Genomic DNA, 20,930 nt, shown 5'->3' with positions numbered 1-20,930 from the left:
GCAGGGTGGTGGAGACTCAGACGGGTGATAAGGGGCTCCTGCCCTGTGGGCTTGAGCTGTCGGGCATGACACCAGGAGGCCACCAGGGGGCCTGAGGCGGCCCTGACCTGACTGGAACACAGGGGATGCCCGGAGCTGCCAGGTGACCACACCATGAGCCTGCGGATGAATAAAGAGGAGAGCTGGGGTCTGCCAGGCACCGCTGCTGGGTGACACCTCCAAGACACTTGCAGAGGGTGGGCAATGGGGGCAGCAACAGTGACGCCCACCTTATGGATGGGGAAATGGGTGCTCAGAGACGGAAGGCCGGCTGCCCCAGCCAGCCAGCTACTGAGGACCTTGACACAATCCGGTGGGGGAGAGCGCAGGGTGATTCTCCTGGGGTGACTCGGGCGCTGAACTGAGATGAATGACTGGGTGTTTCCCATGTGGCCCAGCTCTGCACCACCACCCTTTGGAGGGGGCTCTAGCCCCTCCCCTCTCCCCATTTTATGGAGGAGGAAGTCAAGGCTCAGAGAGATTGTGTCACTAGCTCAAAGCCACAGAGCAGAGTGGGGGCCAGACACTGAGTGCTCCAGAGCCCCCAGGGCAGTGCACATCCAGGCACAGCAACGTTGGCACCCACGGATCCCAAGTCTGATGAAGACCCCAGCAGCCCACCCCTCTGAGTGACAGCAAATCACACATCCCAGGCTGTTCTCAAAACCCTTTGCTTTCCTCAGTGAATCCATGACCTCCCCAAATGCGCACCCCTCTCCCCTGTCCTTTGAGGCCGCTGGCTGCAGCCCCCACACCCCGTGGTGCTACGGAAGAGACCCCTCCATTGTTCAACCAACAGTCTTTTATTACCAGGCTCCACTGGCTGGCCTGGGACACCTGGAGACCATCAAGCCTTGGTCCCTGTCCTCTGTTCGGCACGGCAAGGCACCTGGGATCCAACTTACAGGTGAGAGAAGCAGTAGCAGTGATGAGAATGGACTCGCAGGAACAGAAGCAGGATCCCTGCCCTGCTTTGCGATTGGCCAGTGTGGTTTCCAGATTTCAGACGGACTTTCAGCCAGAAGCAACGCTGAGGGGGCACTTCTCCTAGCAAAGGGCAGCGGGGTGGGGGTGGGGTGACACAGGGCAGATGGAGCGATGCTCTCAGCTGGCAGCCGCGTGGACGAGTGCGCAGAGGGGCCGGGCCTCAAGGGCCACTTTCTGCTGTGCGGGTGCCTCACTACGACTCCCTTCCCACTCCCTGGCTTCTACCTGGCACCAGTCAGAAAAGTCCTCTTCTGGACGGGGGAGGAAGCTGGGGGCAGAGTGGCAGGACTCGGATAGCTGGCCTGCCCCCAGGCCGTTCCTGAGTCACACGACTCGCCCAGAGTCACAGCGCGCACTGGGCCTGCGGTCACGGCGCCAGGTCGCCCTTCTGGCCAGTCCACAGCTCCCGGAGCTCGACGTGGCAGCCCAGGTCCCGCAGGGCAGCTTTGGCCACGTCCTCACAGTCGCGGTGGGTGGCTCGGGCTCGCGAGATGAGGGCCTCAGCCCCCAGGTCCAGGATGGGCTGTGAGAAGGCTTGGCTGCGGGCCACCAGGTTCCGGATCAGCATGCAGGCCTGTTTCTGGAAGGGAGAGCAGGTCAGTGGCTGAGAGTCGGGGGTGGGGCCCGGGGGTGGGGTCCACCCTGACCTTGGGGTCATCATAACACAACACAACCACTGGCAGCATGCAGCAGGTGCCTAGGCTCTGACTCATCAGGCGAGGCCCATGCCTCCACTTCAGCCTCTTGGCACCCTGGCTGGGCTGACCCCCCAGCTCCCAGGTGAGGAGACTGAAGCTCACAGTGGCCAAGTGTTGGGCAGGCGGGGCTGACTCCTCAGGTGTGGGACTCAAAGTCTCTGAGCAATGTCCTTGAGTGCTGGCAAGAGCCTGGCCAGGGGAGGAGGGCGGGGAGACAGAGGGAAGAGCGGGGCTGTGCCCAGCGTCCATCAGTCAGCACACTGTTGACTCATTCAGTTAGCATCTGGGCCCTCTGCCTCTGCTGGGCAGCAGTTCCAAGAAGCACCCCAACACGGGAAAGCCGGGGAGAAGCAGGTGAAATGAGGGCTTGCCTGGCCAGGGTGGTCAGGAGTGGGCAAGGTGATGGGCCAGCCACGGGCACAGTGTCCTAGAGGGAGCCAAGGCCTCCTGTGGGACTCAGCCTGGTGCGTCTCCAGACCAACCAGGAGGTCCCTGAGTCAGGATGGTATGAAAAGTGGGAGCGGGAGGAGGGTGGGTTTCTGACAAGGGTGTGCATGGCCCTGTCTATGCTTCAGCTTGACTGACCTCCAAAGCAGCAGCCTAAGGTGGGGCCAGGAAGCTTCCATGAATCCCAGCAGAGCCCCATCTGTGGGTCCACCCAACTCCCCCCCACCAATATCCCTCTAAAGAGACTGTTAGGAAAAGGCAAGATCAAATGCAGGAAGACCAACGGAACAGGAGAGAGAACAACAGCGGGCAGAGTTAGGCACATTTTTGGAGGCTGGGATGGAGATGCAGGACACTGGAGCCGAGAAGGAAGGAGACCCTGGAGGCTTGGGTCACGGTGGTAATGGGCCAGGTCAAAGAGGGCCTGCACCCTCCGCTCTGCCCGCCCCAGGACCTGCTGGCAGGCCTCTTGCCCCACCTGCCCACCAGGCTCCCGTCCTCTCCGCCTGTTGCCCATGCCTACTTGGACGCCAGCCTCCTGAGGGTGTGCCTTCATGGCCTGCAGCGCAGCCTGGGCCCCGCCGCCCTCCATGATGACGCGGCTGTTCGCTGGCTTGCGCAGGGCCAGGACGCACAGGGCTGCACAGCTCTGCTCGCACACCTGCAAGGGGGTCACAGGGATGGCTGAGAGGAGGCAGACGACCCCCCACCCCGACCAGCTCCCCCAGTGAGTGCTCTGTGACCTCACTGGGACAGACCACTGTGCGCCTACGTGTGTACCGACCAGCAGTAACGGAAACGATACCAGGATGCACCAACCAAGCTCTTAGGGGTGACAGTCTTGCGCCACCCTGGCCCTCACTCACCCTGCCTTCAGCCGCTGGCTTGCTGGCCTCACCCTAGCCTGGGCTGGCTTCCCAAGATGGGAAAGGCCATCACGTGCTACAGGTACTGACCTGGCATTCCAGCCGCGTGGCCCCGCCTGTGTGCCCCCGCCCTGGGATGAGTACCTGGGCACTGGCCAGGTGCCGGGTCATGGCGGCCACAATGGACTCGGTCCCGCCGGCACGGACGATGGCATCTTTCACATCATCGTTGCCTGCAATGGCCCTCAGAGCACTCAGCACCTGCTTCACCAGCTCCTGGAGAGAGAGCAATGCACAGGTTACCCCCAGCAGCACCCGGGCATCAGGTGCTTGGTGGCTGGATGGTGGGAGGGGGTCTTGAGGGGGGTGTGGAGCTGTTTCAATGTCTGCTGTCTGAACACACAGGGGACAACTCCGGGGCGTGGAGGCAGCATGGAACAGCAAGCTTATCTATCACTCGCTGTGTAGAGAAGGCAGGGGAAGCTTGGGGAGGTGGGCTGTGTGGTTCTGGCCACCTGCGTCCAGGACAGGCATTTGGATGACTTTGATCACCACCCCCAGACACACAGAGGGCTGTGTGGCTCAGGTCAGCACCCAGAGCACAGGTGGCCTTGTTCAAGCACCACACCCTTCAGCTGCCCCCACCACACCCACTCTGCTTCTCTCACTGCTGATTGAAAATACAAAGGTGCTTAAGGACGGTGAGAGAGGGTGGGTGGGTCTGTCTTCCCCCTAAGCTTTAGTTCCTTCTCACAGGTCCTGACAAGCAAAAACCGAACTTTGATTCTGGGCTCTGCAGACAAGGCCAGCATGTTCTGATGCAAGCCTGTCTGGCTGACCAGGGCCAAGAGGGGCCGAGTTCACTGCGAGACGCAGATCCTTTCCCAGATATCGAGAAAAACGACAGACTGAAATTCAGGCGAGGGATTTCCCTGGTGGTCCAGAGGTTAAGAATTCACCTGCCAATGCAGGGGGCACGGGTTCGATCCCTGGCCTGGAAAGGTTTCACAGGCTGAGGAGCAACTAAACCCGTGTACCACAGCTACTGAGCCGTGTGCCCTAGAGCCTGCGCTCTGCAACAAGAGAAGCCACCGTAACGAGAAGCCCATGCACTGCAGCTAGGGTAACCCCGCTCACCGCTGCAACTAGAGGAAGCCTGAGCACAGCAACGAAGACACAGCAGCCAAGAGTAAAGAAGGGAAACTCAGGCAAAGGGACTTCACACCCTGAGACAGCGGTGGACGCCCACCTGGTGGTCATTGCAGTCAGCCAGCAGGGCCACCAGGACGCTGAGGCCCCCGAGGTCGACGACCTCCTGGCAGAACTCGTTGCGGACAGCCAGGCGGGACAGGGTGCTGCAGAGCTCACTCAGGATGCTGGGATTGTCGGGGAACACTGCAGAGGGGGGAGGGGAAACCCCAGGGTGAGGAGCGGAGAACCAGCCCTGGCTCTGAGCCAGCACTCCTGCTAGGAATCCCGAATCCCGCTCCGCCAGGGCAGCCTGGCCCCTCTGCCTGGCTGGGTGGCTGCCTGTTGGGGTGGATGATAAGGCAGGGGAGAGGCAGGACCACAGGGGGCTGCCCAGGCCTGCGGTGCCCCCTACTGGCTGTTGGGGAAGACACGGGAATGTGCCTTCCTCTCTGCTGTGCCCCAGATAAATTCCAGAACAACTGATGATCTCGACTAAAAAAAGAAAAACCATAATAGTGCTATAATAAACCATCCGAGACTATTTTTATGATCTTGGGTTGGGAATGACCTTTCTAAGTGCAACAGGACACCTAGAAACTGCAGAAGGACATATGGATAGAGTTGACCCAGGCGAAAATGAAACACAGATGCTGCAGACAAAGTTCAGAGGCACCAGGGAGGATAGGCCTGACTGAGGATGGTGGTGGGGAGGAGGGTTAGGGGGTTGCTGGTGGGGGGGTGGGCGGCGGGTGGGCACAAAGAGCCATAAGAACACAGAGCTCAGCGATGGTCAGTGCATATGGCCCCCTGGCCAGGCCACAGCCCCCAGTGCCTCCATGAACTGTAACCTGTGTGTCGTGGAGATACTCTGGAGATGTGGTGACACCCAGGACCAGCTGACTTTTAAGTATAGCAGATGACCCTCGATGGTCTGGGTGGGCCTCGTCCAATCTGCCGAGGGCCTTAAGAAGGAAACTGAGGTCTCCCTGAAGAGGAAGAAGCTTGCTAGTGGACTATAGTGTTGGCTCCTGCCCAAACCTCAGCCTGCTACTTAAGTCTGAAAGCACCACAACCCCATGAGCCAATTTCTTGCCATAAATCTTCCTGTGTATATATGTATACATGCACGCCAACACACACACACACACACACACACACACACACACACACACACACGCCCCCTACTGGTTCTGTCTGTCTGGAGCACTCTCACTGATATGTGTGTGTTAGTCAGTCAGTCGTGTCCAACTCTTTGCGACCCCATGGACTGAAGCCCACCAGGCTCCTTTGTCCGTGGGATTCTCCAGGCAAGAACACTGGAGTGGGTTGCCATTTCCTTCTCCAATGCGTGAAAGTGAAGTCACTCAGTCATGTCCGACTCTTAGTGACCCCATGGACTGCAGCCTACCAGGCTCCTCCATTCATGGGATTTTCCAGGCAAGAGTACTGGAGTGGGGTGCCATTGCCTTCTCCACTCACTGATATGAACCCCTGTAAATAAACAAGGAAGATGTAACCCACCCCTCAGAAAAGCAGCTCAACTTTGCAGCCAGTCAGTTCCTGATTTTTCCCCTCTCTGGAGGTGCAGAGGGGAGACTGGGGCAGGCCCCACTTCCCCACAGACAGAGCCAGAGTCGCACACGCTGGCTGGCAACAGAGTCAGAGCCACAGGGCAGGCTGCAAAGGGAAACTCACTCTCCTAGCACCTTCTGTGCGCAAGACCCCAGTCCGGCCTTTTCCAGGGGGCGCAGTGCCCAGGGGGCAGGAGTTCTGGCGCCCAAGTGTCTGTGCTGTGACCTCCTGTGGCTGGCTCATCGGGGTCACCTCAGAGTCAGGCACACGGACATGCACGAGAACTGGTGACCAAGTATGAACTGAAGCGCAAACCTCCCCCTGGGAGCAGCCCCGGTGAGTGCCAGCAACACATCCCCACCTTTGGGAAACAGCACCCTCCTTCTTCCCTTTAAGGAGCCCTCCCATCCCACTCTCAGTCTGTGTTGGTGGACAGAGTCAAGTGCTTCCCTAAATGGTTCTAGAGATGAGCACGGGATGTGGTCCAGGCCAATGATTGCTGGCTTGGACTCTCCTGTCAAAACTAGGGGTAAAGACAGCATCCTGCTAGGGCTATCATGTAGGTGGGACTGAACTGACAGATACAACTGGTGCCTGGAGCCAATCATGCTTGAAGCTGTCCCAAACCCCGACTCTTCACCCTCGCCACATCTGCTCCTACCTTTGGCGGCCTCAATGAGCACCTTTAAGCCTCCATTCTCCTGCACGATCATCTTGGCGTGGTCGTGGGCATGGCCAAAGGGCACACGGATGTCGTCGTCAAAGGTCATGACACGCAGGGCCCAGCAGGCCTCGCGGACCACGTCGGCACAGCGGCTGTGCCGGGCGATGGCGCCCGTCAGCAGGGGCAGCACGCCGGCCTTCACCAGGCTCTGCCGGTTCTGCTCGTGCTTCAGGCAGGCGAGGCGCACGCAGCGGATCCCGGAGCAGGTCACGTGGGCCGATTCAGCGTTGTGGGCCAGCGTGGCCACGAGCAGCTGCAGGCCCTGGGTGTCCAGGAGGTCGGGCTGGCCATCAGTCAGGGCAGACAGGGCATTGAGGGCCTGGAGGAGGAGGCCCCGGTCACCCGCGGCGGCCAACTTCCAGGTCTCCAGGAGGATGGAGTAGGCCCCCTTCTCGGCTGCCAGGAAGCGGCAGGCCTTCTGCTCCTTGCACTGCTCACAGAAGCGGGTGAGGTGTGCGGACACCTCCTGGGGGCGAGAGCGGGCCAAGGACTCCTGCAGGTCATCCAGGGCCTAGGGGACAGGGGAAAACATCAGGGCCAGCTCAGCCCGAGGAAGGTCACAGTGACCGTGCTGGGCCCCGGCGGGATCCCTCTGCCTGGGATCTGGGCCTCGGTTGGAAGTGCTGTGGGGCCAGTTCCAGCTGGGGCCGCTTCCACACCTGTGCTTTCAGGGGGCTTGAGAGGCCACAGAGAGAGACAGACAGAGGCCTTACTACCTCAGTGTCCCTGACAAGGAGCCACACACACAGAAGTACAGGCATGAAACGTTCTAGCCCTGGGCGCCACTGCATGAAGTCCCCACCTGAGACCACCCAGCAGCACCATCCAGCTGAGGTTAGCGAACCCAGAAAAATCACCAGAAACAAGACAACGGCCGTTGTTTGGGGCTGTTTGTTAGGCAGCCAAAACTAGCTGACCCACCCACCAACGGCCAGCTCCCTGAGGAAGGTGAAAGCCACCTCCACCGGTTCTGCTCGTATCACATGCCTCCTGCTTGTCTCTCTCCTTCACTCTACAAGTATTTACTGAGCAACTGCCCAGTGAAACCCGACCGTACACACGTGGTTTACCCACGTGCAACTCTAAGCCCTTGGGGGAAAAAATTATAATGAGAGACGACAATCTGAACGGGACAGACAAGTCTAGTGGCCACTCAGTGCCATGACTGTGGGCCTGCCTCAGCTTGAGGCCACAATGAACCCATGCACCTGGAGCTCATGGCATTATCTGCATCCAGCCCTAAGGGGAGTGGGTCTACAGAGACCATCAGCCCAAACGGCTTAGATTTGGCCTCAACTGCCACGATAGTCAACAATGCCTGTCAGCCAACCCTTGCTGAGCTCAAACTTGTGGATTTAACTAAGCGTATGATATAATGTGGAGAAGGCAATGGCACCCCACTCCAGTACTCTTGCCTGGAAAATCCCATGGATGGAGGAGCCTGGTAGGCTGCAGTCCATGGGGTCGCTAAGAGTCGGACACGACTGAGAGACTTCACTTTCACTTTTCACTTTCATGCATTGGAGAAGGAAATGGCAACCCACTCCAGTGTTCTTGCCTAGAGAATCCCAGGGACGGGGGAGCCTGGTGGGCTGCCGTCTATGGGGTCACACAGAGTCGGACACAACTGAAGTGACTTAGCATAGCATAGCATGATATGATGAAACTGAACATTAAGAAATTAGTTAAAACCAGAATGTGTGACTTGAATAAACGTTTCTTCAAAGATACATATACAAATGGCCACTAAGCACATGAAAAGATGCTCAACATCACTAATCACTGCTGCTGCTAAGTCACTTCAGTCGTGTCCAACTCTGTGCAATCCCATAGATGGCAGCCCACCAGGCTCCTCTGTCCACGGGGTTTTCTAGGCAAGAATACTGGAGTGGGTTGCCATTTCCTTCTCCCACTAATCACTAGGGAAATGCAAATCAAAACCACAATGAGACACCATCACACCCATGAAGGTGGCTACTGTTACAACAAAGAAACAGAAAATAACAAGTGTTAGCAAGGATGTGGCAAAAACTGGAACCCTGTGTGCTGTTGGTGGGAATATAAAATGGGACAGCTGCTATGGAAACCAAGTTCAGTGGTTCCTCAAAAAAGTAAACCAAGAGTTCCAGCAATTCTAGACACATACCCCAAAAAACTGAAAACAGAAGCTCAAAAATATGTTGGTACACCTATGTTCACAGCAGCATTATTTACAACAGCCAAAAGGCAGAAGCAACCCAAATGCCCATCAGTGAGTGAATAAACAAATGTGGTGTTTCCATAAATGGAATATTATTCAGCCACAAAAAGAAAAGAAACTCTGACAAATAGTACAACACAGATGTACCTTGAGGACATCAAGCTAGGTGAAATAAACCAGTCACAAAAGGACGAATACTGTGTAATTTCCCTTAGGTTCACATCCAGGGCTGCCTCCTCCAGCTTCCCTTTTTATTACTACTTTCTTTTGCCGCTAGGTGAGTCACTTTTTCCTCTTTGGATCTCAGTCTTCCCATCTGTTAAATGGGGATGATAACCCCACTGTTGCAGGTATCTTTGGGCTAATAACTGAGATGGCACAAAGCAAGTGCCTGGGATAGAACTGAATTCACAGATGGTTCTCAATAAACACTAGAACTTTCTGCTGTTTTACCAACAGCTTACCAGTTTGATGGATGACCTTAAGGAAATAAAGACTGAACTCTGTGAGCTGTATTTTCCTTGTTTGGGCCACGGTAAAGTGAGGGCAGGCTCTGGGTCTCTGTTCACCCATCAGAAAGCCAGGGATGACGTACTTACCTCACACAGGCCAGTTTAAGTGTGACGCGGAGGGGCTGTAATGTGCCAGTAAACAGTGGATGCACAATAAGTGACAGCCTATGATTGCACTCTCTTTTCCTGGGATTCTTGCCCATTTTACTGAGCAAATTCAGAGCTTGGAAGGCCCAGGAGAGGTTCCTCCAGGGGGCCCTCCACCCCAAGGCTCCCAACACCAGGACAAACACGAACACTGTCCACCCCTTAGGCCTAGAGGGCTGTCCGTTCCCTGTCCACTCTGTCAGCTCTAATCCCACAATGTCACACGTGGGTGGGTGGGCAGAGCATGGGGGGCCCCCACGAGGCCCTCAGACATTGACTCAGGAAACCCTAGCTGCCCACTCAGGCTTGCCTGTGCTTGCTGGGCTGGCTTGGACCTTCTGAGTCTGTGCCTGCCATCTGGAAACACGGAAAAAGGTGATCCTGACAGAGTAATGAGGTGACGCAGGATCACACACGTGAGGCCCACGTGGGCTGCCCTCTCCTACCTGCAGGATGTCATGTATCGGATCCTGGGGTCCATCCGCAGAGACTTTTGGAGTCATCTTTACAATGTTGCTCAGATCAACCCCTGTGGGAGGGCGGGGAAGTCAGGAAACAAGAGACGGTCGTCAACCCTGCGGGCCTGCAGCAGTCACACCTGGTGTCCCTTCAGCTGGGACCACCCTACTCTGGAGGCCTTCTGGGATCTGCACAGCTCTCCAGCCCACCCCTCCCTGCCTGGGCAGGGCCCAGCAGCCATGCCTACATGGGGTGTGGGGTCTCTGCACCTTGGCCCTGTCCAGCCAATGGGGGGCAGAGGAGCAGTGAGGATGCACGCCAGTGCTGCGGTGAGGGATGCACTATGCCTGGTGGGCTCAGAGGGGAGTGCAACCTGTGGTCTCCTCCCTGGGGGCTCCAATGGGTCTTCACCCTGGCTGCATCCCACCCTTGCTGGCAGACCCAGAAGAGGCCCCCACTGTGCAGAACACACAGGTGTTCTAGGTGCCCCTCCCGTCCCTGTCCAGTGTTTAGTCCCTACTCTGTGCCCAGGGTGCCAGCTCCTGACCTGGAAGGTTGGATCCCTGGACTTCCTTGCCCTCTGGTGTCTGACTGGGTTGGCCAATGGGAAGCTGGATCTGAGAGCAGAGGCAGGAGGAGTGGGAGGATAGGGTGCTCATTCCCAGGTTCCTGCCTCTGCCTCTCAAGTGACCCCCGTCCCTTGCATGGCCTGTGGTGGGAGGGGGGAGGTCCTGCTGTGGGCAGCACAGTCTCCCAACCCTGCCCACATGACTGCAAACGGCTCCCTCCTAACCATTCTCCTCCATGGTCTGGCTAGGGCATGCTACCTGTTTTCAGAGGCTGGTGACCAATACCCCTTCTGCCTCCGTGAACTCACACTGGGGTGCAGCGGGGGCAGGGTGGCAGGTGGCCCTGTTTCTTCGGAGTGGGGTCAAGAAAAGTCTCTTCAAGGAAGCGACCATTGAAATGAGACCCACCTAGAAAGACCCAGCCCTGTAGATGTCAGGGTGCGGTCAAGGCAAGTAGAGGGTAGGCATCAGCGAGGTGGGAGGGGGTGGCTAGCCTGCCTGGGGCACAGTGTAGAGAGAGGACAGTGCCCAGGGCAGTCATGCCAGGAAGGATGTGCTCACGGCAGGACACCACTCTTTCACACATTAGGCACCATGGATGGGACTTCCCTGGTGGTCCAGTAGTTAAGGCTCCATGCTCTAGACGCAGGGAGCGTGGGTTTGATCCCTGGTCAGGGAACTTGGATCCCACGTGCCAAGTGGTGTGGCAACAACAGCAAAAAGAGCCGTGGACTGAAGGTGACTCAGGCGAAGAGCTAGACCGGCGCTGAGACCCAGTCGCACTGCCCTACCTTGTGATTCGAACTGCTCCACGGCCTCTCTCACCGCCTCCTCTGGCCCCATCTCAAACTCCTGGATGTTCTCTCGAACAGCTGCGTCAAAGGTCTCCTGGGTGATGCGCTTGGAGGCCATCTTTATCTCCTCCACGTGGGGCCAAGGACACCCAGCAGCTGCTCTCAAGCTGAAAAGGTAGACGCTAGACTTGTTGAGGGTCAGAGGGCAACCGAGAACCTGGCCACCACCTAGACAGCACCTTCCAAGGGGCCAGAACCTGTAACTGTCCTGGAAGAATCCTAACAGCCTGAGTCACAGGAAAGGGTGATATCCCAACAGCCATAGGACGCCTGAAAGTACAGAAGAAGGCAGGTAGTTTAGTGCATTTTATCTCAATGGGGCATGTTAATATAACGGATGCCCTTATGGTAAAAAGTTGCTGCTGTTGTTTAGTTGTTAAGTTATGTCCGACCCTTTTCAACCCTATGGACTGCAGCCTGCCAGGCTCCTCTGTGCATGGAATTCTCCTGGCTAGAACACTGGAGTGGGTTGCCATTTCCTTCTCCAGGGGAATCTCCTGGGCCCAGGGATCGAATCCCCATCTCCTGCATTAGCAGGTTGATTGTTTTACTGCTGAGCCACCAGGGAAGCTCCAATAGTGAAAAGCAGCAGTAGTAAAATAAAGCTAAAACAGTATCTTAATAATACATGTTGTGGAATTTCCCTGGTGGTCCAGTGGCTAAGACTCTGCACTCTCAGGGCAGGGGGCCCGGTTTTGATCCCTGATCAGGAAACTAGGTCCCACGTGCTGCAACTAAGACTTTGCATGCCAGCATTAAAAAGCCCACTTGCCACAGTGAAGACCAAAGGTTCCTCCACAGCTGAGACCCGGAGCAGCCAAATGCATAAATAGTTAAAGAGTGATAATAATATTAGGGCGTACGTTATGTGATTATATTATATTGTTTAATATAACGTTACACTACTCTATTATACAGTTATGCACTTTAATATAATTATATAACGAAATAACATTATCATAGCATACCATGGCACTAATAAAATATAAATGAAATTAATACTGATGTTAAATAATTAAAACTAATATTAAATCATACCTATTGCTGCTGCTGAGTCGCTTCAGTCGTGTCCGACTCTGTGCGACCCCATAGACGGCAGCCCACCAGGCTCCGCCATCCCTGGGATTCTGCAGGCAAGAACACTGGAGTGGGTTGCCATTTCCTTCTCCAATGCATGAAAGTGAAAAGTGAAAGTGAAGTCACTCAGTCGTGTCCGACTCTTAGTGACCCCATAGACTGCAGCCCACCAGGCTCCTCCGTCCATGGGATTTTCCAGGCACGAGTACTGGAGTGGGGTGCCATTGCCTTCTCCAAAATCATACCTATTACTTATTACTTTTTAGACTTTTAAATTACTTTTATTTATTTTTTATTACTACTAATAAATAATAAGTAAATTAGAAGCTAATAGAAATAGTTACCTGTAAGAGGAGGTAGAGAAAAGGGTGGTGAGAGCAGGAATAAAAGCTGGATTATTCTCTCTTAACGTACCTTGCTTTAGAGGGTTGAATTTGGAACTCAGGTAAATGATTTATGTGATTAAGAAAAGGAATATGCCAAAATAAAAATAAAAGCAACCCCTAAAAATTAACAGCAGAATGAAACCCATGAACCTAACGGTATGTCTATGTGGGTGAGATCATTTCAGGCAATTTTAAAACACAGCGATATGACTGCATATTCTACCTGGGATCTACCCTAAAGATGAAAGTGAAAGTGAAAATTGCTCAGTCACATCCGACTCTTTGCAACCCCATGGACCTGTGGAATTCTCTAGGCCAGAATACTGAAATGGGTAGCCTTTCCCTTCTCCCAGCCAGGGATCTTCCCAAACCAGGGATCAAACCTAGGTCTTCCACACTGCAGGCAGATTCTTTACCAGCTGAGCCACAAGGGAAGCCCAAGAATACTGGAATGGGTAGCCTATCCCTTCTCCAGCAGATCTTCCCAACTCAAAAGATAGAACTGCAAAAGAAAATCTTCAACAGTTTTCAGTAATCATGTTACTGGAAACCTCATTAGTAATATTATTTGGAAATGATTATAGATATAGTAAATAAGTAATGATGTTTATATCATGAATAATCAGCATAAAAGAAAATAAGATTTTAACAAAATCAGAGAAGTAAAAACTCAGAACTCCTACATTTGAATTGGAAATACGACATGAATTCATTTTCTCTTAAGCAAATAAAGAACCAATTTTCTATTAATATGAACTGAAAATGCCTGGAGAAAGTAATACTACTATGCAGCAGTGAGCACCCGGAACACCAACTGTGGTCTCTACCATTTCCCACCGAAGAACCAGGGCTCTTAGAGTAAGAGGTGATTCCAGTTTTAGGCAGGAAACAGGCCAGAGGAGTCAGGAGCATCAAGTGGGCCCAGAAAGCGAAGAAGCATCTAAAGACCACTGGCATCATGTCAAAGGACTCAGGAGCCAACCCTCTGGGGCACCTGCTAGCTAAAGATGGGATAAGTGAGCATCAAAAAAAAAAAAAACTACTGAGGCCACAAGCCGCAACGAAGATCCCGTGTTGCTGCAATGAAGACCCCAGGCACCCAAATAAACAAGTATTTAAAAAAAATTTTTTTTAAAGGACACTCTCTTATACATTCACAGCAAAACTGAAATCTAACACTGACGATGCTATTTTCTAACATACAGTTCACAACGGACTATCTTGATTACTGTAATATGGTCTTTTAGAACACTTTTGTTTTTCTCAGGTCCTGGGTGCATTCCAGAATCATGTGTCACAGAAAGCACAGAAACTGTGATAGGGAGATGAGGGCAAAGATGGCAGTGGGCCAGTGGCACGGGCGTGTGCGAACGTGGGCCGTGGGGGGACAAGCCACCCAAGCCCTCACTTGTCTCTGTGCAGGCAGCGCAGGATGTGACTGTTCCACCTGTGTTTGGGCAGAAGCTCAGGGTCAGGTGGGGGAGGACAGGCTCCAGGGCAAGCGGGAGCAGTGGGGCTGTTGGTCAACTCTCACGTGTGACACAGGACAAAGAATCTGCCTCACAGAATGTAGCGAAAATCCAACCCACCAATTTCAACAAAGCACCGAGAACAGGACCTGGCACAGAGCTCAATTAACATCACTTAGTTATTCTTTTCCTCTTTTGCTTAAGAGGCACTTCGGCCTCAGTTCCTTAGGGGGTAGGGGATTTTAGGGACTTAAACATCTTGCCTCTCTCCCTTGCAGATCTCCCTGTCTTTATTTCCCAGAACAGGGAGCCTGTTCAGCAGTTGCTAAGGACTTCCAAATCAAAGCTGGAAGAAAAGAATAAGGATTTTCTGTTTCAAGATAGAGTTTCTCCAACTTGACAGTCTGTGCTGCAATGAAAGATCCCGCATGACAGAGTGAAGATCTTGGTGCTGGAGCTAAGACCCGATGCAGCCAAATAATTTTTTTTTTTTTTTTTAAGATACAAGAATTTCTCAGTGGGGAGCCTGCTCTGGTGAAGGTAATGGGTCCTGGCCAGCTCTGGGGCTGGGTGCTACTGGGGAGACTCTGCTTCTGGCTCTGCCACCACATGTTGCTTCCACCACCTTGGCCAGGCTTCAGACCCAAGTGGGCCAATGATGAGAGGCCACTGGGTCACAGAAGAAATCATAAAGGGGAATGTCATTGTGTCTACTTTAAGGATGACGAATCTGAAGCTCAGAGAGGCAGCAAGAAACCCGGCCAAGACCCTGTTCTGTCTCATTAACACTTTCCCTCCACCTAGCTTCTCTGCAGAGCTTCCACCTGCTTGTCCAGGCTGCCTCCTCACGGGAGCCTTCCCTGGCTACTCAGACAGAGCCTGTGTACCCTCGGCTCTTCCCAACTCAGGAACCTCTCTCTGCCCAGCCCTGAGACCCCTGGGCAAGGGAGGTCAGTGCCTGGCTCTGGAACCACCACTTATGAGTCCTTCGAGGTCCCCTAGGTCCAGCACAACCTGTGTGTGGGGCTGGGGGCAGAGATGAAAGTACAGAGCTGGAGCTCATGAGAAAGATGGTGCCTGGGAATGGTCATCTGGGAGTTACCTGGGGAACAGCGCAGGCCAGGAAAGGAGAGAAACAGCATTGCCAGCTTTCACGCTGCGTCCGAGGCAGGCTGGGCCCCAATATTCACTGCAGCACTATTTACACCAACCAGGACCTAGAAGCAACCTAGATGTCCATCAGCAGTTGAATGGATAAGGAAGTTGTGGTACATAGACATGATAGAATATTACTCAGCTATAAAAAGGAAAGCATTTGAGCCAGTCCTAATGAAGTGGATGAATCTGGAGCCTATTATACAGAGTGAAGTGAGAAAAAGAAAGATAGATACTGTATGCTGCTGCTGCTGCTAACTCGATTCAGTCGTGTCCGACTCTGTGTGACCCCATAGACGGCAGCCCATCAGGCTCCCCCGTCCCTGGGATTCTCCAGGCAAGAACACTGGAGTGGGTTGCCATTTCCTTCTCCAATGCATGCAAGTGAAAATGAAAGTGAAGTCACTCACTTGTGTCCGACTCTTAGCAACCCCATGGACGGCAGCCCACCAGGCTCCTCCGTCCATGGGATTTTCCAGGCAAGAGTACTGGAGTGGGGTGCCATTGCCTTCTCCAATATTAATGCATATATATGGAATTTAGAAAGATGGTAATGACGATTCTACATGCAGGGCAGCAAAGGAGACACAGATGTAAAGAACAGACTTTTGGAGAAGGCGAGGGTGGATGATTTGAGAAAACAGCATTGAAACATGTTTATTACCATATGTGAAATAGATGAACAGTGCAAGTTTAATGCATGAAGCAGGGCACCCAAAGCCAGTGCTCTGGGACAACCCAGAGGGATGGGGTGGGGAAGGAGGGGGGTTCAGGATGGGGGGACACATGTATACCTGTGGCTGATTCATGTTGATGATGTATGGTAAAAACCATCACAATATTGTAAAGCAAGTATCCTCCAATTAAAATAAATAATTTTTTTTTTTAAAGGTATGCTAGGGAGAAGGGAGTTACCAAGGCTCCCAACTAACAGCCCGCTTCCCTCTCTAAGCCACCGTTCTGCTTATCAAGAAAACAGTGCCCTGACAAACCAGGGGCCCTGAATGATTAATCCTCCTCCGCCTGCCACACCCACCTTGGTTCAGGTGGCATCACCTGCTTCCTCCCAGTCGTACCCAGTGCCTCTGTTCTCCACGAGGCAGCCAGAGGGTGAATGGAAAGCAGAGACCATCTCACTTACTTAAAACCCTGAAGTGGCTTCCCAGCCTTCTCTGAACAAAATCCAGTCTCCTTACCAACACTTGCCTTACCTAGACCTTCTCACCTGTGCCTTCCTGCTTCTTTCTCATTCTTCCCAGCTACCCGAGGGACATCCTTCATAAAGCAGGCCCCGCTTTCCTACTCTCTCTTATTATTTTAACATATCTGAACATGGAGTGAAATGTTTCTTCTATTTATTTGCTTTTACTGCCCTACCCTCCTCCCCAATGAAATTTAATCTGCATGAGAGCTGGGGCTGGTTTTATTAAATACCCCGACTACCTAGGATGCGGCCGGGCATGCAGCAGGCACTCAGTACATACATAAGCAGTGAAAAATGAATACATGAAAAGAAAACGACAGACAGAAGAGTGGGCAATTTTGTCCACGGGCGGCTTCCGTAAGTCTATCATTTACCCAAAGCTAAGTCCTCGCGGGGCGCGTCCCCGTCACTAATCCGAGCCCGCGGCGTCCACTCCCGGCTCCTCGCGCGAGGGGGGCTCGGCGGCCGCTGCTTCTCACCCGGTCTTCGGGGGCACGTGGGGAAAGGGTGCGGTTCGCGGCGGTCTCCGGCTGCACCGCCCCTGGTCCCTTTCGGCCGCCGTACGTGCGCAGGCGCGCTGGCGAGGGCGCGCCTCGGCCTCCGTCAGCCCTGTGAGCCGCTCCCGGGGTGACCAAGAGTGACCGCGAGTACAGGTAAAGCTGAGAGAGCCAACAGGTTTGCGGCGGCGGCGTCTCTGTCGCCTTTTTCGGGTCGCTTCCCGTCGCCGCCGGTCCAGGGAGAGAAATTTTTTGCCTCGAGAGTGTCTGCCTTGAAGGTTGGGCAGTGCGCCTGCGCGAGAGGCTTTGGCGGCGGCCGCCTGCGCCTGTACCTTGAGGCTCGGCCGCGGCCTGCGCCTGCGCGGCGCGGCGCTGCGGAGACCGTTGGCTTATTTGCATGTCCCCGCCTCGCGCGGTGGCGGCGGCGGGTGAGGAGCCTGAGGCGGTGGCGGGGGCGGCTCCGCGCGCGGTGGGCTCGGGGTGAGGCCCGGGCTCGGGGTGAGGCCCGGGCCCAGGCGTTGTTGGCGGGTGGGCCCGGGGGTTGGGGGTTTGGGCTCGATCCCGGGAACCCCGGGTCTCCACGATGGCGCAGCGGGCTCGGCCCTCGGACTGCGCGGCGGACGCATAGCGGCCGGGTCGGCCTGGGGGGCGATCTGCGGCCTTCGAGGCCCGACGCCCCCTTTTCTTTGACCTCAAAGGCCGGGAGGAGGCGGGCCGTGCCTGAATGGGTTCATTCGTTCGTTCATTCATTCAGCCTGAGCCGGGAGCGGCCCCTCTCGTGGGGTGATAACGGCGGCGGGGCTCCGACTCCGCCTCTTTAGACATTTTTTTTAACTGGTTCGGTCCCCACAGCAACCTCTACCAAGAGCTGCCGGTTTAGATGGGGAAGCGGAGGCACGGAGAGGTTAGATCACTTAAATTGATCCTGGACCACCTGGCCGGGACACCCTGCCCTTCTATAGCAGAGAACAAGGGGGCCAGGGAAAAGGCCTGAAGGATAGGGAAAGGGGGTAATGGTGATAAGAAATGACTGTCAGGCAGGGGCAGGCTTGGGTTTTGAGGTTGGAGGCTTCTAGATGGAAGGAATATCTTGCTGGTAAGCCACCACTGGATTTCTCAATATAGCTTCTCAGTCTTTTTCTAATCAGTCTTCAGGGCTTTGTCCCCACAACCAGTGCCCTGTTTCCCAGGTTCCAGCCCAGGCTGGTTGACCTTGAATGGGTCACTTAGCCTGAACCTCCCTTCTGCACTTCTGTGTAATTTCATTCATAAGAGGCCCCACTTGTTTATTGGGTTGTTGCAAGAAGTGTTGTGGGAGTCCCTCGCCTTCAACAGGAGCTGGCACAGAGTAAGCTCTGTCAGGGATTTCTCCCCTCACTTGCTGAGATGCCTCTGTCAGACGGGAAGTTAGCTCTCAGAGCCTCTTCGCCATGTCTGTGAAATAGGAAAATGGAAATGGGAAAAATCATGTCTTTCCTAAACATTGTTTGCAAAGATTTATGCTCCTGTTGTGTGTGTTGCTTCATACAGCCTCCGGGAGACAGAGCTGCTTTTATAGCGCTTCTTTTAAGGAATTCTGAGAAAATGGCCTCAGAGAAAGAAGCAAAATAGATTGTCCAAGATCAACAGCATTGTCTTACTCCTTCTTAGCCAACACACACCTGTGAGGTTATGTGGGCAGAGCTCCCCTTAAAATAAACCGGCCTTCTTCTGAAGTGCCATGCCAGATTATGGATCACTGCTTGGTTACTCTTAGGATTAAGTGGAATAGATCAGGCTTTGTGGGCATTAGTTGTCACTCTTAGTGTCTTTTTCCCCCTCTTCTCATTACAGGTCAGAGAAACATGGCAGCAAGGAGAATTGCACAGGAGACTTTTGATGCTGTATTGCAGGAAAAAGCTAACCGATATATGGACCCCAGTGGTGAGGCTGTAGGTGAAACTCTTCAGTTTAAAGCTCAAGGTAAATTAAAGTACGTGGTTTTGGGGGGAGTGAGGTGGGTGGGTGGAGCATGTATTTAGAATTGGGGCCCAACCTGCAACTCCTCGGATTTTACCTTCTTAAGTGGAGATAAAATTTTCTCTTGATCCAGCTGTTAAATCATTATGTAGAAGGAGGTATTGTCATCATCCAGAGCTTCTCCCCAGACACCCTGCCCCACCTAAAGAAGGGTTCTTAAATAAATTGCCTGACTGCATGCCCACTATCACTACCCAGGTTTGAGCTCTTATCAGGTCTTACCTGGATTATTGCAGTAATCTCCTCCTGAAATGTCTTTCAGTTCCTGGCTTCATTCCCTCAAATCTTCTCTCCCCACAGACCTGTTAATGCTAACTTTGCAGGACCAAGGCCAAGCTTAGGCTCCTGGGGCTCCCTATTTTGGTTTTACATCCTCAGATAAGTGCAGGAGCAGCCAAGTAACTGGTATGCAAGACAGGAGGGCCTTGGAGCCTTGTGGAGCTGCTTAATGTAGGCCCTGCCTGAAAACGTTCCTTTTGCAAAGTTTTGAAGCATCCTGTCAGCAGGATAAAAGATGGTCCTAGTGTAAATGGCAGGACAGCCTGGAGGCCCCACCCCACAGTGCATGAGGCTCCTAGCTCTCATCCTCTGCCTTAGGCCTGTTGTTTCACCGATACTGTGTGCCTGTCTGTGTTGTGAATCCCTCATCTCAGCTCTGTGTGATTAACTCCCTCAGTAAGACCTGGCCCACAGGTGTCTTCGCGCAGGAGGCCCTGGTAGGCCTGGAGGTGATTCACACCGAGTCCTTGGTCCCCTGCTGTGGGCTGGCCCCTCCAGGCCGCCTCTGGGCCTGTGCTGTGTGCTGCTGCCCCAGCCCTGGAGCCAGGCCTGCTGTGGAGAAGGCTTCCTCAGTGTTGGCTGGATGAGTCTGAGTGCTTGGGGTGGGGATAACTTATTATGTGCTTTGGACCCAGAGAAACTGAGGCTTGGAAGCTGTCTCCAAAGTCTGAGTTTTCAAAAATTGTATAAGCAGCAGACAAAACCTTTCCTGTTACAAAAGATTGGAAGGATTAAGTAGTTAAGAACAGAATGTCAGGACTTCCCTGGCCATCCAGTGGTTAAGACTCCACACTCCTAAGGCAGGGTTTGAGCCCTGGTTGGGGAACTGAGATCCCACATGCCACACTGCAGGGCCAAAGAAAAGAATAGGATGTAAAAAGCCTCTTTGCTGCTTCCTTATTCCTCGGAAGTAACCGTATCTGTGGTGGTTTGTGCATCCTTTAATTCTTTTAGCCATATATGAATCCTGAATACTTCATGTGTTTTTATATATATACACATGTATGTGTGTGTACATACGTATATATGTGTACGTAAAAACACATGTACGTGTATCTATGTATGTATATATATATATTTGGAGATTTCAATTGGTTTATCTTGTCTAGAGACTCAAACACTAACACATATCTTAAGTTACCTCAAGAAAGGTTGGGGGAGGGGGAGACTGTGAACCCAGTAGGACACTAGATGGTTCTGGAACCATCTCTGTGTCATAGAGCTGCATCGGTCAGCCTTTCTCTGTCTGCTGCATTTTTCTGAGGCCTTGTAAACCAGGTCCTATTGGGCAGAATCCAGCCACCACTCTTCCTCTAATGCTCCCACCGTAACCAGGCCATCGGAAACCATCAGTATCTGGATCATCTTGGTGGACTCCTTGCTGGAACTTCCACTCTTGTCCCTTGCAGTCTGTTCCCCACACAGCAGCCAGTGAGGTCATCCTTTTGCTTCAAACCCCCCATGGCTTTCTGTCTCATTCATAGTAAACTCTGGAGTCCTGTCAAGGGCCTGGCTTGATCTGGTTTGCACCCACTTCTGTTTGCATCTCCTGTCATAGTAATTCACTAATTTTGCTGCA

General features: G+C 53.6%; 2 protein-coding genes across 24 annotated transcripts in view; one reads left to right on the top strand and one right to left on the bottom strand.

Annotated features, from left to right (window-relative positions):
• Nucleotides 1–821: 821 nt before the first annotated feature.
• ARMC6 (armadillo repeat containing 6) lies at nt 822–17,070 on the bottom strand. 14 transcript variants are annotated; one of them, XM_025293900.3, is made up of 11 exons: nt 16,931–17,067; nt 15,300–15,425; nt 11,203–11,535; nt 10,390–10,459; nt 9,830–9,912; nt 6,462–7,035; nt 4,287–4,432; nt 3,182–3,313; nt 2,695–2,832; nt 1,827–1,913; nt 822–1,606 (listed from the first exon to the last, which is right to left on the bottom strand). In XM_025293900.3, the coding sequence occupies exons 5-11, from the start codon at nt 9,884–9,886 to the stop codon at nt 1,394–1,396; spliced, it is 1,347 nt and encodes a 448-aa protein (XP_025149685.3). In that variant the 5' UTR covers nt 9,887–9,912; nt 10,390–10,459; nt 11,203–11,535; nt 15,300–15,425; nt 16,931–17,067; the 3' UTR covers nt 822–1,393. The 14 variants fall into 14 exon arrangements, with proteins under 14 accessions (XP_025149685.3, XP_025149680.3, XP_044804297.2 ...); XM_025293895.3 differs by lacking the exon at nt 10,390–10,459 and having other exon boundaries at nt 11,203–11,372; nt 11,463–11,535; XM_044948362.2 differs by lacking the exons at nt 10,390–10,459; nt 15,300–15,425 and having other exon boundaries at nt 11,203–11,372; nt 11,463–11,535; nt 16,931–17,069.
• Nucleotide 17,071: 1 nt separating this feature from the next.
• The window catches only part of SUGP2 (SURP and G-patch domain containing 2), a 29,171-nt gene continuing 25,312 nt past the window's right edge, over nt 17,072–20,930 (top strand). For 5 of the 10 annotated variants that reach the window (XM_006058000.3, XM_006057999.4, XM_006057998.4 and 2 more), the window contains exons 1-2: nt 17,997–18,149; nt 18,887–19,015. In XM_006058000.3, coding sequence (XP_006058062.1) covers nt 18,080–18,149; nt 18,887–19,015 — 199 coding nt within the window. In that variant the 5' untranslated portion in view covers nt 17,997–18,079. Of the gene's footprint in view, nt 17,210–17,346; nt 17,552–17,590; nt 17,958–17,996; nt 18,150–18,886; nt 19,016–20,930 lie in introns of those variants that run through there. The other 5 variants (XM_006058002.4, XM_006058001.4, XM_006058003.4 and 2 more) reach the window with 5 other exon arrangements.

The sequence above is a fragment of the Bubalus bubalis genome, chromosome 9, assembly GCF_019923935.1.
Source record: "Bubalus bubalis isolate 160015118507 breed Murrah chromosome 9, NDDB_SH_1, whole genome shotgun sequence".
Lineage (NCBI taxonomy): Eukaryota > Metazoa > Chordata > Mammalia > Artiodactyla > Bovidae > Bubalus > Bubalus bubalis.
The sequence above is the reverse complement of the archived record's forward strand: the minus strand, read 5'-3'. Positions and strand labels throughout refer to the sequence as shown.

Excerpts from the sequence above, each read along its gene's own strand:
- ARMC6 (XM_044948360.2), bottom strand. Across the intron at positions 4,433-6,461 it reads GCTCATTGAGGCCGCCAAAG|TGTTCCCCGACAATCCCAGC; the intron begins GTAGGAGCAGAT and ends CCCCCTCTGCAG. Across the intron at positions 1,914-2,694 it reads CTCAGGAGGCTGGCGTCCAA|GCTCTTGCCAGCACTCAAGG; the intron begins GTAGGCATGGGC and ends TCCCCTGGCCAG.